Source organism: Emys orbicularis, chromosome 20 (assembly GCF_028017835.1).
Source record: "Emys orbicularis isolate rEmyOrb1 chromosome 20, rEmyOrb1.hap1, whole genome shotgun sequence".
NCBI classification, from domain to species: Eukaryota; Metazoa; Chordata; order Testudines; family Emydidae; genus Emys; species Emys orbicularis.
In genome coordinates, this window is record NC_088702.1 from 4,875,000 (window position 1) to 4,889,895 (window position 14,896).

At 54.8% G+C, this 14,896-nt stretch overlaps 1 protein-coding gene across 1 annotated transcript in view; it reads left to right on the forward strand.

The window, feature by feature from the left end:
* The window catches only part of LMNA (lamin A/C), a 55,123-nt gene extending 41,335 nt beyond the window's left edge, over positions 1–13,788 (forward strand). Inside the window, exons 4-12 of the mRNA XM_065420029.1 lie at positions 636–806; positions 1,422–1,547; positions 2,062–2,282; positions 3,271–3,484; positions 4,261–4,368; positions 5,131–5,250; positions 5,521–5,616; positions 8,047–8,316; positions 11,772–13,788. Of these exons, the coding sequence (XP_065276101.1) occupies positions 636–806; positions 1,422–1,547; positions 2,062–2,282; positions 3,271–3,484; positions 4,261–4,368; positions 5,131–5,250; positions 5,521–5,616; positions 8,047–8,316; positions 11,772–11,798 (1,353 nt within the window). The 3' untranslated portion in view covers positions 11,799–13,788. The remainder of the gene's footprint in view (positions 1–635; positions 807–1,421; positions 1,548–2,061; positions 2,283–3,270; positions 3,485–4,260; positions 4,369–5,130; positions 5,251–5,520; positions 5,617–8,046; positions 8,317–11,771) is intronic.
* Positions 13,789–14,896: the final 1,108 nt, after the last annotated feature.

A 14,896-nucleotide genomic window follows, 5' to 3' on the forward strand; every position in this document is an offset into this window, starting at 1 on the left:
GCCCCTGAGCAAGGCCTTCCCCAATACAGCCGCTCGGTGCAGACTTATACACTGTACAGGCCCATGATTTATCGCTCCCCGATGAGGACAGGTCATGCCAACGCCCTCAGCAACAGAGAACTCAAGGCGAGATGCATTAGCGGTGGCAGCTCAGCTGAGGACGAGCAGGGGATCCATTTAGCAGCATTCACAAAACCCCACCTAGCTTTTGGGGCAATGGGGAAAAATCCACACCTCTGAGCGGTAGTTAAGCCGATCGAAGTCCCCATGTAGACAGCACTAGGTGGGTGGAAGAATTATTCTCCTGGGAGGTGGATTCCCTGTGTCGATGGGAGATGTGTAGGTAGAGTCTACACTCGAAGCGCTACAGTGGCCCAATTGTAGACAAACCCTGAGGATCAAGCGCCAGGTTCTGGGGCACGTACGTTGCGCACGGAGCAATTCCCACTTGCGCCTGGCTCGGCACCGCTCCCACCTAGGGGGCAGATGACTCCCAGGCGACGCCAATGCGGGTCCCAGCAGCGAAGCGAACGGCTGTTTGCTGCCCTGTGCCAGTGAGCTCCATCTCTGAGAGCCACGGCTCACACAGCCCCATATTGGTATGATACCTCCCCCCCCCCCCGCCCCCCCTCCAGGAACTTCGCGAGACCAAGCGCCGCCACGAGACCCGCTTGGTGGAGATCGACAACGGCCGGCAGCGGGAGTTCGAGAGCAAGCTGGCCGACGCCCTCCAGGACCTGCGGGGCCAGCACGAAGCCCAGGTCAGACTGTACAAGGAGGAGCTGGAGAAGACCTATGGCTCCAAGGTAACACACTGCACAGGGCCAGGGAGATGAGATGAGATGGGGTGTGGTAGGCCAGGGGTCAGGACTGGGAGCCAGGACTCTTGGGTTCTAGTCCTGCCTTTGCCCCCAACTCTCGGTGACCTTTTAGCAAGTCACTTAAACCCAAATTTTCACCCTCAGCCTCTGATCTCTGGGAGCTCAGCTCACAGCACCCGGGGTCCTGGCTGGCCTGGAGCAGCCTCCCCTCCGTGTGAGATCAATGAGGAATCAGGCTGAGCTGGCAAGACGGCCAAAGCTGGGCACTGAAACTTGGGGCCCACTTGTGAAAATGTTGGGGGCCCTTTCCTCTCTTTGGGCCCTGCTTTCCCCACCTGTGAAATGGAGAGAACACTTAGTACCAGCCTCCCCGGTGGGGAATGTGGAGCTAAATCCGCGCCTGTCGGGCATGTTCACAGCCTCTGATGGAAGCTGGCCCAGAGGCCGGGGTTTTTGTCTCCTGCGAGGGGCTGATGGATAGCTCACCCTCGCAGGCCCCCTGGCCGGCCTCTCCCGGGGCCGTCGGCTCCCACCACGATGGGACGTCGGTAGGAAGCTGCTCCTCTGCGGCGCTAACCCTGCCTGGCCTGTGGCTTGCAGCTGGAGAACGCCAAGCAGTCGGCGGAGAGGAACAGCAGCATGGTGGGCGCCGCCCACGAAGAACTGCAGCAGTCCAGGATCCGCATCGACAGCCTGTCGGCCCAGCTTAGCCAGCTGCAGAAGCAGGTGAGCAGATGCCAGTGAGAGCATTGTCCAGCCATCTGCCCCCTCCGCCCACTAGTGCCCCCTTGTGGCTGCCCCAGAACCAAGCTGAGCGCCTGTCATGGGCGAGCTCCATTCAGGACAGGAACACGCCCCTTCCATCAGCGCTAGGTGCTGCCCTCTAGCCACGGTGCTGGGCAGCGCAGGGGGGCTGATGGGGCTGAGTGGAGCTGGCCGGCTGCTAGGGGCAGCATTCGCACCCCATTGCCATGATTGTGGGGCATGGAGGAATGGGGAGAGATGGGCAGGTTTGGAGGGAACCTGGGCATAACACCCCCCAGCCTCCCTCAATCCTCTGGCTAGCACTTGGCTGCAACAGAGCTGGGCCCTGGGACGTCTGTCACGGGCAAACATCCCCAGCAGGTGCATGACGGCAGTGTTGGGTGTCTAAGGGGCCAATAGCCCTGGTAGTGAGGGGCACCCTCTGCTGCTTGTGCTCTCCTCACCCCCTTCCTCCGCATCTCCTCTCTGCTCCCAGTTGGCTGGCAAGGAGGCGCAGCTGCGGGACCTGGAGGACGCGCTGGCCCGGGAGCGGGAGACCAGCCGACGCATCCTGTCCGACAAGGAGCGGGAGATGGCGGACATGCGGGCCAGGATGCAGCAGCAGCTGGACGAGTACCAGGAGCTGCTGGACATCAAGCTGGCCCTGGACATGGAGATCCACGCCTACCGCAAGCTGCTGGAGGGAGAGGAGGAGAGGTGGGTGCAGAGACAGGCTCCTTGATGGGGTGGGGGAGGAGCTTGCTGGGGGCGTGGCCAAGGAGAGGTGCGGGGGAGCCTGATGGGTTGGGGGATGTGCCAATGGGGGCTGGGCGAATGGAGGACATGCTGATTTGGGTGGGCTGCTAACACAGGCCTGGTCACGTTGACCTGACCCGAATGTGAAGGGGTTTGGTGCTGCAGTGGTGGGCAGATTGGGGGTGGGGTATGGACCCTACTCAACTTGATCCCACCTGCCCTAATGGGGGGGGGGGGGGGGGGTTTTGCTCCAGCCTGTTACAAAGACAGGAGCCAGTCACAAAATCTGTTCCCAGCCGACACGATTGGAGCCTCCCAGATGCAGGGGACAGTCAGGTACAGAGCCTGGATCCAGGCAGGGATAGGGATTTTAGGGGGTTGGTGAGGGAAGCGGGCACATCTGGGAGCTCAGGTGGTCAGGGAAGCCGGTGGCTTAGAGCGGGACGTGATGGGCTGGCCAGGAATGGAGACTAGCTCAGCTCTGCTCCCCACAGCCTCCTGTATCCCCGCAGCCATGCTGGGGGTCTGAGAAGGACAGCTGGTTCCTGCTGCTCCAGTCAGTGATTATCGGAAACACCCTGGACGTGTGTGGAAGTGGTGGCCCTGGACTGAACTTCCTCTCTGAGGAACAGGCAGCATCTGGGCGGGCTTGGCCCCTTGCCCTGCTGATAAGCCTCCCAGCCCCATTGCTCATCCACCATAGCCAGTTCAGCCCTTGGCATCTCTGCCGAGAGGTTGGGGAAAGCAGTGGGGAGGGATTTTGTGATGGAGACGTGTCCTTCAGGGGACGTCCCATGGGGTAGCGGCCTCTGTCTGCAGGTCACCAAGCAGCCACGAGATCTTGTCCTCTCTGTCGCTTCTAACCAGGCCCGGATCAGCCAGCGCCCTAGGGGGTCCAGGCCCTGATTCCCACCCAGCCCCCACTCACACCCTCTCCCTCTCTCCCAAGGCTGAGGCTGTCTCCAAGCCCCAGCTCCCAGAAGGGGGGCTCCAGGATCCACGTGAGCCACTCCACCACACCGGGCTCCTCCAAGAAGAGGAAGCTGGAGGACGGGGAGCGCCGGACGAGCTTCTCCCAACATGCGAGGACCAGCGGCCGCGTGGCCGTGGAAGAGGTTGATCTGGAAGGGAAATTTGTCCGTCTCAGGAACAAGTCCAATGAGGTAGATTTCCTGGTGGTGATGCTGGTCATGCCTAAGCAGAGGCAGGATGGGTCAGTAGCTGGAAGGGAAACCATGTAGTTCTTGAGTGTCCTTCCCCTCGGGTCGGCCCTAAACCATCTGTGCAGACAAAGGGTGCTGCAATTTTTGTGAGACTTCAAACTTAGAGCCAATTCCTAGTGTAAACCAGGTGGTGTTCTGTTTTGTGTGCTGTTAGACAGCTGCTGTGTCCCACCCTAGAGGTGGATGCATTTCAACAGTTGCTGTTGTGTGTGGCTTGCAAATCACTTTGGAATGCTTTAGAACAAAAGCAGATCTCATCAGATGATCTCAAAGCTCGTTGCAAGGAGATCAGTATCATTATCCCCCTTTTACGGATGGGGAAAACTGAGGCACAGAACAGGGACATGACTTGCCCAAGGTCACCCAGGAGACTAGTGTCAGAGCTGGGAGTAGAACCCAGGTTTCCTGAGTCCAGTCCAGTGCGCTGTCTACTAGGCCACACTGTACTGGGAGCTGTACATACACATGGTGAGAGACAGTCCCTGCCCCGAAAATCTTTGTGTATATAAACAAGACAGACAAAGGGTGGGGAAAGGGATACAAGCAGAAGATGGGGAAACTGAGGCGAAGGGAGGTGAGGTGACTTGCTGAAGGTAGGGGGTCTATGGCAGAGTCCCAGCTAAGTCCCTTAACCGCAGGACTTGTAGCCAAGGGGAGGCAAAACCGGAACAACCTTGAAGGTCGGTTTCTCGAGGCCTCTGCCTTCTGTTACACAGGACCAGGCGATGGGGAACTGGCAGATCAAGCGTCAGAATGGAGACGAGGCCCTCATCAGTTACCGCTTCCCTCCCAAGTTCACCCTGAAGGCCGGCCAGGTGGTCACGGTGAGTAACAAACTGCACTCGCACGGGGTTAATGAAGGGTTAGCGCCCTGGGGAGCTGATGCACCGTTCTCAGTTGGCATTTGTCACCCTGGAGTCGCCCCTGGGAGATGGAGCAACAGGTCCCATCCTCCTGAAGAGCAGAGCAAACCCAGCCCCTCTGAGTGCACAGGCATCTCACCTCCGGGCCCCTTGGTAGAATGGCCATAGGGCTCCCCCTTGGGGAGGATGGGGGATTGCAGCTCTGATTCTAGCTACGATACAAAGCTCCAAGGTGTGGGGGCTGATCTCCCCTTTGCATGCAGGAACTGCTGACATTGCCGGATCTGAGCTCGGGCTGGCAGAAATCGCACCCCGGCAGCAGCTCTTGTGGGTTTCCTGCCATTTGGGACTGAAGTGGCGCTGGATTTTGACATCTTAAGTTCCAAGTCATGGCCCCGGCATAAGCAGAAGCCTGATGTAGCACCAGGATTCAGATCCTGCCTGTGGTTTTCTCAGCCCATCTCCCTTGCCTCCGTTCCTTGCAGTTTAGAGAGTAGTGACACCCCCCCCCCCCCCCCCCCGCTCCCAGTTCAGCAGTCCAACACGGGGGTTTGAACCTGGAACGAGTTATCAGCGCAGTTCCTTTAGTTAACAGCTGTAGTAGACTCGTACCGTCTTTTGTGGAGCAGCCGCTGGACAGTGGCAAAGACCCACATGGGGAGTTAGGGTGAGGTTGATGCCGCTGGCGCGAGGTGCTACCGAGCTCTGTGTGTTCCTTTTTAGATCTGGGCCTCCGGAGCCGGCGCCACCCATAGCCCTCCCACTGACATGGTGTGGAAGGCCCAAAGCTCCTGGGGCTCTGGAGACAGCCTGCGTACCGCCCTGATCAACTCCAGCGGAGAGGTGAGACTCTTGCCCTGGGGGTGGGGCAGTGGCAGCTGGGGGATCGAGGTCTCGCGGCAACATGCTCTGGCCGGATGCAAGAGAGGGGGGGTAAGAGGTGGAGGGTGAAAGTGACGCATCGGCCAGTGGAGTCGGGTCTGATTCTCCCTCGTGTGTTGTCGCTGTCTGCGGACTGGGAGTCACTAGGGTGATCTTTCACCTGAGCCATAGAGCGAAGGGGGATCTCGGCAGCTGTAGCTGCAACCTGACTTTTCCCTCCCTCCCTTCCAGGAGGTGGCCATGAGGAAGCTGGTGCGCACGGTGATCATCAATGACGACGAGGAGGATGACGATGACGAAGTCAGCGTCCACCACCGTCACCACCATGTAAGCATCATGCTCTGTCAGGGACGGGCAGCGGGATCCAGTGGGTAGGGGACTCAAGACCTGGTTCTGCTGCTGGCCTGCTGGGTGACCTTGGGCAAGTCCCCCTCCTGTTGATTGTTGCACTGATCCTGCACCTTCCAGGACCAGACCCGGGGGAGCAGGGAGTTGAGGTGATGGGGGAAGGGCCCTGTGACTTATCTGGCTGGAAAACAACCAGCCACAATGTCAGGGAAGCACACTGCTCTCCATCGACTGCATGAGATTCTCTCTGCACATGGCGACACTCCAAGCACCTGCACGAAGGGATCGAGCTGACGATGGGGGATGTGGGTTCGTTTGGAGCCTCTCAGACAAAAGGGCTCTGATCATCCCCATGGAGGAGTGGCAGAATAGCTGGAACCATGAAGATTAACTCTGCAATCCAGCCTGGAGCACGCAGGGTTTTGTCTGGAGGACGATCCGGGCTTTGGTGGAAATCAATCTGTAGATAGCTGCTCCGATGCCCTCCGCGTTGCCATGTAGCAGCTGACGGCTGAAACGCGTCCAAGGATCCCGATGGCTGCTGTGGTTTTAGCCCCGCCGGTGCGTTCTTGGACTCGTGCTCTCCTCCCTGCAGAGCTGAAGGTGTCCTTCCTAATCTGGGGCCGGTGATAGACAGATGGCTTCATTAAATAGAGGATGCGCTGGTGCCCAGTTAGAAGCGTGTTCAGTTCTTCTCCCCCACACAACGTCCCTTGTCTAAATGGGCAAGAGACAGAGGCACCTCCAGCGCGTATCGGACAGGAGATCTGGGGTTCAGTAACTCCACCTAGGGGATGGTGCCAGATGCAGCTCTCGGCAGCTTGGATTGGTATTGGTATCGTGCATGATCAGCTTTTATATTTCATTGCTCTGGATCCAACCAGCCATGTCAGGATGAATGTTGATCAGCCCAGAGAAACGAGCCAGGATCTCCTTCTGGCCAGCATTGCCCGTTTGTTTTGAGGATTGAATTCCTTCCAGGAGTGCGCTTCCTACCTTAAAGCAGAGTCACCCAGGCCATGTTGGGTCCTTGACAGGGGGGAGGTTAGCTGTTCACGATGGGCTTGGATAAACATTTCTCCTCCCAGGCGAATCTCCGGCTTAGCCATCAGAGGCAGGGCTGAGGAATAGACAGGACTGGGTGCTAACTGAAGGCAAACCACTAATGACACTGCCCTGGATGTCTTCAAAGCACTGAATTGTCCATATTATTGGTGCAGAAGAACCAGGCATGACAAGGAGAGGAAGGAAGCAACAGATCTGACTCCAAACTGGTCCATTTCCTCGCATAGCGTGGTCATGCCACTGCTGAGTATCCGGCTGGGTGGGCCTGAATCCGATACCCCAGGGGATGGACTCACGCTAAGACCCTGAGTGGAACAGACTCCAAACCATCCCTCCCCTCCCTGCAAACTCACCAGATCGGAATCTTACATCCTGGGGCCTATCTTGGGTCACCCCACCCTGGTTCTATATGTGGAGTGGTCCGAAGTGTGACTAACTCGGCTCAGGGACTGCACCACTTAATTATGTCTTAGGTGATCTTGACATGAAATTTGAGTGCGGCACTTCTGGTTCCCCTGCTGCTGTTCCCCCAGTACAAAGGGCTTTTCTGGCTTAAGAGAGATGCGATTCCCTTCTTGATGCACAAATCCAGCTCCCGTCACTGTTAGCAGGAGTCGGGTACGTGTGTGACAAGAGGGAGTAGCACCAGTGTCTAGACCAGACTGCAGGAATACACCACGTGTCCCACAGCCAGCTATTTTGGGGGCCCGTTTGCCCATCCTGGGTGTGAGTTGCTCCCTTTGGCTTCGGTAGGAGTTTGTCCATTCCAGAGGTTCTCAACCATTTCTCACACACTGACCACCATGTAGCCGGTACCCCTTGCCCCCACATTCAGCAATATGGGGATGGCAGGGAGGTCACAACCCCCAGGTAGAGAACCCCCCCGCCACACATTCTATTTTATTCAGGTTCTTCTAATGCACCCATCACCATGGACTCAGGGCTCCATGGCTTTTGGGGCTCCTGCAATGGCAGAACATCTGCTGGGGTCCGACGTCCCAAAGTACCGATCACAAGACTAGGCTGGGTGTTGGACGGGCACAATCCAGCCCTGCCACGGCAGAGAGGTTCTTGGCCAGCTGCGCTGCCCCTCTGAGAACAGGAAAGGCCAATGCCTCCTCTTGGGGACCCCTGCACAGCCATGGGGCTCCAGCAGGGCGGGGTGGGGGTAGCTTGAGAGCAGCCTTAGGCCTCTGCCTCCTTGGAGCGCTCGTTAAACCCTCGAGCTGACTCAGCTGGGCCTGGGAGCTGTTCCACTCCTCACTCTGATCTTGGGGGCCTCTGGCCCTGGAGGAAGCTCCATCAAGCACTGAAGCCCCCTTGTTTCTCTTTCCACCCCTCTAGGCCCACTGCGGCGGCACAGGTGATCCTGGGGAGTACAACCTGCGTTCCCGCACCGTGGTGTGCGGCACCTGTGGCCAGCCAGCAGAGAAAGCCAGCGGGGGCCAGAACGCCGCGGCCGGCTCCATGTCCTCGGAATCGTCCGCTTCCAGCCTCACCATCACCCGCAGCTACCGCTCCCTCGGGGGCGCTGGCGGGGGCAGCAGCGGCGGCCTTGGAGAAAACCTGGTGACCAGGTCCTACATCCTGGGTAACTCCAACCCACGCACTCAGGTGAGTGCACGAGAAGAAAGGCCCCTATCTCTGAGGCAAGGGAATCCCAAGGTAGCCGAGTGTCCAAGCACAGCCTGAGCTCCAGGCTAATGGCTCTCGCTTATCTGAAGGTCCCAGTGGGAATTCCAGCTGGTGGAACCCCATCATCGTTTGGTTCTTCCTCTTGCCCGTTGGTTGGGGCCAGTTCTGTGCCAGGATCGATGTGCTCTAAATCCCACTCGATAAGCCAAAATCCAGCTCTCTCCTCTAGCGGCTCCTGCTACAGACATGAGTAGTTTGTGGATGGGGATCTGGTGAAGGCTCCTCTCTGCAGATCTCTGAGTTGGACAGACTGGGAAATGGTCTAAATGGATTTACTGACCCAGATTTAGCTCCCCCGTGGCTAAGCCAACTGTGTACGCACTCCTCCTTTGAGATCGCTTTGTGCCCCTGGCTCCCCAGGCCGGAGTGTGCCTGTTCTGAGTCCGAGCCCATCTCTGCTGCTGTGAACCAGCTCCAGAGGCCACTTGCAGCCAGTTCTGATGCCCCACTGCCCCCAGTCCCAGGGTCCTCACTTGGGCCGAACTCCCACACAAGCCAACAGGAGTCTTTCTGGAGTGAGGACTGCAGGGTTTGCTGGCTGTGTGCGCGCAGTGCTGGGGAATGTGGAAGGGTCCCGCACCCCCACTCATCAGAGAGAGCCCCACAGCCCTCCAGGCGGAGGCTGGAATATTTGGGTCTGCAACAGAAAACCTGTCAAAGCCAGAGAAATATTCCCCAGAGCAAGGAGCCTAGCTAATGAGGCTTCATCCGAATCACCAGCTCCCTCTAGGGGCCCAAATGAGCTCTACTCTCCCTGCAGCCGAGCCCAAACTGTAGCTGGCTAGGTCAGCGCTACCCCCGAATGGGCCCGTCTGTCCATAACCAGACTGTCCAGGGTCCTTCAGAATATGGAAGTTCTGAGCCTTCTGCCTCCAAGGGACCTCCCCTGACATGAAGGGCCCATGACGCACCTTAACGGGGACTGTGGGACTCGCCAGTGTTCCTTCGAAACCAGCGGCCTGTCTCCTAGGGTGACCAGTGGCTTCCGAGGAAAGTACAAGAGACCCCTCCCGCCCCCCATGGAATTGCCTGACAATGGGAGATGTTTCTTCCTTACCCAGGCAGCTAGTGACTGGCTCATGCCTTGAAGCATGATGGTTTGTACCTTGTACATGGATGACCATGTTAATTATACTTAGAACATTCAAGATAAGGTCCCTATTTATAGGGTTAAGCCCCTAGTTCCCCACCACTCTTGATTCTGGCTTATCCATGGGTCCCCTGGGCTGTTTTACTGGCCAGTCAGGTGGCCAGCGGCTCAGATCTCCAGGGCTGGCTGCTAGCCAAACTGGCAAGTTAAAAGCCTCCCAACCCCCTGAGCCAGCCGCTGAGGATCCCACTGGCAGCATCGCCACAGCAAAGCCAGTAGCCAGGAGTTGTGGCTCCTATTTTAACACTAGCTGGGAGGGACTCTGAAGCCGGGGGGCAAAACCTGCACGAGGACTCAACTGGCTCAGCTCATCTGAGTGAGAAACCCACCTCCGGGCTCCTGGGAGGAACCCTTAACCCTCCCCCTCCGTCGTAGGTCTAACCGAGGCGATCTTTTAAACCCTCTGCCATCTCCCGCTTCGGTTCCTTTCCTGGCTCTCTCCCCTTCTCTCCATCTCCGGGCTGCTGCTGCTGCTGCTTCCCTTCTGACACTCAGCTGCCCACATCTTCCCACACCCCTCACGGCTCCCTCCTGGCAGCCTTCTCTTGACTATGCTCATGGCCCTGTCCAGGCTTCCTTCAGCTGAACGTCTCTGATGGGAGGTGCTTCTCTTAGGACAAGTGGTTAGGTCCTCCCTGCCTCTGAAATGTACATAGAAATGCATCTGTGTCCCCTCCCCATCTCAGATGGAATCCAGGCACCAGGTTTCCATCCTTAGTGCTAAGAACAGATATTCAGTCGCTTAAGCGGGGAACTCATGGGTCTTATCCCCTACTCTGTCCATGTCTCGCTGCATGACCTTGGCAAGTTACTTAGCTGCTCTGTGCCTGAGTGTCCCAGCTGTGCAGTCGGTTTAATAGCACTGCCATGACTCTCTGTTTGTAAAGTGTGTTGACGTCCCTGGATGACATCTGCTCCAGAAGTGTTGTATCTGTGGCATGTTACTGCTTATGCTCTAATGGTGGAGTACAGTAGAACCCCGTTTATCCGACCCGCCATTATCCAGCTCTCCGTATTAACCAACAACCAGCGCTCGCAGGTCCAGAACAGGTGATCTCTCCTATGGCTGCTAGATGGCGCTGCAGCCTTACACTTTCCCATTCTCCAGATTTTCCAGATTTTTTTATTACCCTACCTGGCCCCGGTCTTAATTAGATCGTATAAATGAGGTTCTGCTGTATTTATAATATTCTAATGCTAACGAATACTACTTCTACTAATGCTCTAATCGAGTATTTATAATACTCCAAAACTAAATGTTAGTACTTAGTATCTGAGTATTGTAATACTCCACCTTTCTAGATCATTATTAGTAATAGTTAGTATTAGTTTATTAGATTAATACTATTCTAATCAGTAAAAAGAACAGGAGTACTTGTGGCACCTTAGAGACTAACAAATTTATTAGAGCATAAGCTTTTGTGGGCTACAGCCCACTTCTTCGGATGTAGCCCACGAAAGCTTATGCTCTAATAAATTTGTTAGTCTCTAAGGTGCCACAAGTACTCCTGTTCTTTTCGAAGATACATATAGTGCATAATCAGCAGTAACCCAAATGTAGGTGAATGAATTTAAGAATACAGTTTAGATATTTAGCATCCATGCATTCGGGTACATTACTCATGAAAAAAGTTATACAGAGAGTTGGTGGCGGAAAGCAAAATATATCAATGAGTGAAGATTGTCGCTCAGTAATTGAGAATTTCGGATAGGTTGTCCATTTAAAGAAAAAAACAGTCCATCAGGAAAGTATTTGGGTTACTTTCCCAACTGCGCTTCTCATCAGCACCCCAGCTCATCCCTCCTGGTATTGCCCATGTCCGGTGATGTGTTCTTATGGGCATACTTCTGGGATCATTCCAATACTGCTGTAAGAGGTATGCTGAGTCCCTGAGCTAGGGCTGGATTTGAAAAGCAAAGCCCACTTACCAATAAAAGTTAGGTCACTTATTTGTTACTTGAAATCTGGCTGGTGAAAGGTTCCAATTGTCGAGCATTTTGTCACCGTCCATAAGCAGAAGCGGGTGTTCCTCCAGCCAGACAAATGAAATCAATGAGAGGAGTCACTTGTTAAGTTAGAACTCATGCAACTACTGGGGCCAGGGAACTGCCGCATGTAGTAATTAGTACTTAGCAGTAGATTTTCTTGAGGGCTACTGCTGTTCCCCTTTAACTGAAGCAAACAGAAATTAATAATTATTTATTTTCTCTTTTCTCCCTCCAGGGTCCTCAAAACTGCAGCATCATGTAACCAGCAGAGGGCACTCTCCTTGCTTACAACCTGCCATATCATGCTATTTTCCCCCCCCCCAAGGCTAGAAAACCATTTCCCCCCCTTTTTAAAACAAAGGGTTTTTTTGTGTTTTTTTTCTACAGCAGAAATTTTATATATATATATATATATAAAAATGCTAAAAGATGCTTTGATTTTTTTTTAAGAAAAAATCTATTTCTATAAAAAAAAAATTGCTTTTCAGCTTCTAAATTTTTTTAAAAACTAAAACCAAAGAAGTCAAAGAATTGTGGTTACCAAAAAAAAAGAGGAAAAAAAAAAAAGATTGTAGTTTAATAGCTTTCTAGATGTATTTTTTTGCCAAAGCTTTTTATATAGGACTAGCAGCTGTAAAGCCATCCGAGCTGAAACGCTGTCTGTCGTTCCCCAGGGGCCGTGTTGCTCTCAGAACCATGCAATACCACTGCACTTAGACCCTATGGCAGAGCTCACTTGAAGTCAGTGGGCCTTACGCTGATATAAGTTAGCTTTGGTTCAGGGCCAAAATCCTTTAGGAGGAGGATCAAATCATCAGGCCTGTTTCTCATACACACTAAGGCCCTTTTACGTCGCTCTCACAGTGGAAAGTGGCCTTCAAGTGGATGGAACTGTAACTTACGAGCCCTGCGAAAAAAGGACCTTGGTGCATTTCACCCAGTGGGCCTGATTCTCATTGACAGCTCTGTGTCAGCTTCAGATTCTGTTTAATCGCATGGGGGCATTATCTTAAGCTCTCTCCTTTTGTCCCATTTCCTCTGCTTAACTGCCATTCCCCCACCAGCTGCCGCACTGCTATAGCCAGGGGAGATACTGCTGGGTTTAGTTCTTGTACTGTACTGTTGTTAGTCAATGACACTTCTTTTTCTTCTAAAGGCAGCCAAGTCGTGCCTTAGAGGGTGATACTGATTGGTTGAGTTTAATCAGAAAGGGAGAGGAACGAGGAGCCCTGTTTAGAGAGCTTGGTAGCACAGGATCCAGTTCAGAGACCAAGGACAGAGCGATCAGGGAGACAGAAAGAGAGACCGTTTCGGAATGTGCTTGTTATAAGCCTGGGACCAGATGTCGAAGCCAGCCCTGACCAGAGCGACCTTTAAGGTCGCCAAGAGGCTGAGCAAAGCGTGTTGGGTTTATTCTCAGTTAACGTGAGCCAGATCCTCAGCTGGTGTGAAGCCTGCCGACCCCGTCTGCCTTAACGGAACTTACTGACACCAACTGAGGCTCTGGCTTTGTGTGATGACGGCTGCACAAGCTGCTGCTTCTCCAGTGCGGGTCTGATCCTGCGTCACACCCCGCTCCTTCTGCTGACTTCAGTGGGAGTTCGGGGGGACTCCGGTGGGCAGGATCAGACCCCAAGTCCACTAAGGAATGGGGGGGCTCACATGGTTTGCAGGACAGGTCTCTTTCCCACCCTGTATTACACTAATTCATTTGTTTTGGAGGCCTGTCTGAGCCCAGGATGGATCAAGACGGCCCAGCAAGATCCATCCAGTCCATTTGCCCTGTTGTGCTCGGTGGCTTTTGTTTCCTTGCGTGGCACTGTTTGAGCCCACCGCATGCCCCTCCTCCATCGGAGCCGGGTGCGGGAGCCAAGGGCAGCTCAGAGTAGAGTCAACGTATAGTTGTCCAGTCAATGCTGTGTTGGCAAAATGTTGCCTTTTCTTTCGGTGCAAAAATCCAACACTAAAATAAAACCACCCCAATCCCCGTAGCTGTCGATCTTCTTGTCTTGGAGACGTTACCACTGGCCAAGGCTTGTACAGCGCCCGTCCTCTGCCCCGCCACCTCCCTTCCCATCACCCGCCTCGATCCACTCTGCCAAGTGCCGAGTTCTGTTCTGCAGGGGCCGTCCCGGCTTTGTCGCTGTTAAGGTTTGGTTGCTGGAGGTGGATCTGGCAAGGCTTTGTACTGTTAATTGGAAATGTTGCAATATTTCTGTTTTCCAAAATCAATACACCAGAGATCCGACCCAGCCTGTGTCCTCTCGTTATTTCTGCTGCCGTTTGTCATGCAGGGGGAGCCTCTAACATCACCCCACGAAGTGGGGAGGAGGGGGATAGTGGGCTAACACTGGTTGCCATAGTTCAATGCAACTGCACTGGTATTCTCCCTCCCTGTGGTCCAGCCAGGTCACCCACTCTGGGCTCCAGGCTCGTCAGCTGTCGCCTCTCTTGGGTGGAGACCAACGTTCCCTCTAATTTTTTACATCCCTGTGCAAAATGAATGTTATGTGCACCAATAGGGAGATGATGTGTGGTGGGGGTGGGGCCAAGGAGGGTTCGAAGTGGGGGAGGGGGCTCAGGGCTGGGCAGAGGGTTTGGGTGGGGGGGGGTGAGGACTCTGGCTGGGAGTGTGGGCTCTAGGGTGGGGCTGGGGATGAGGAGTTTGGGGTGTGGGAGGGGGCTCAGGGCTAGGGCAGAGGGTTGGAGTGTGGGGGGGGCATTGAGGGCTCCGGGGCTGGGGCCGGGGGAGAGGCACCTCTCCCCACCTGTGCAGCCCTTGATAGCCTGCCGCGCGGCTTAGAGGGAAGGTGGAGACCCATGTGTGTCTCCCTCCTGACCAGGGTATTTCCAAGCTACACAACTCCCTGATTCCACTGAGTTTCTCAGCAAGTCAGACTCTAGTTAATCTATCCCCTCGAGCGACAGCAGCTAGGTCAGCAGAAGAATTCTTCACTGACGTAGCAGTGTCTACACCGGGTTTAGGTTGGCTTTTAACTACATCTCTCAGGGTCCTACGTTTGACCTAAGTTTTAGGTGTAGACCAAGCTTCGGGGTCCGCCCACAAACTCCACTTCTCAGAAGCTGAAGACTTCTTTCTCTCTTCCCGGGTGGGTTGGCAGAGGCATCCCCAAAACAGTCTCAAACAATGAGCATCTTTAACAAGCCACGCTTTAGAAGAGAAGAGACTCTCACTAAAACCAAAGCTCCTACAGCCATAAACTCAGGGCTGGTCTACACGGCCAAGTTTTACCAGTAAGGCCTTGGCTACACTAAAGCCGTCTGCTGGTATCTTTCCCTTTCAAGGCCCTTCACGACTTATCCCCACCCTGCCTGTCATCTCTCATTCGGCATTGCAAG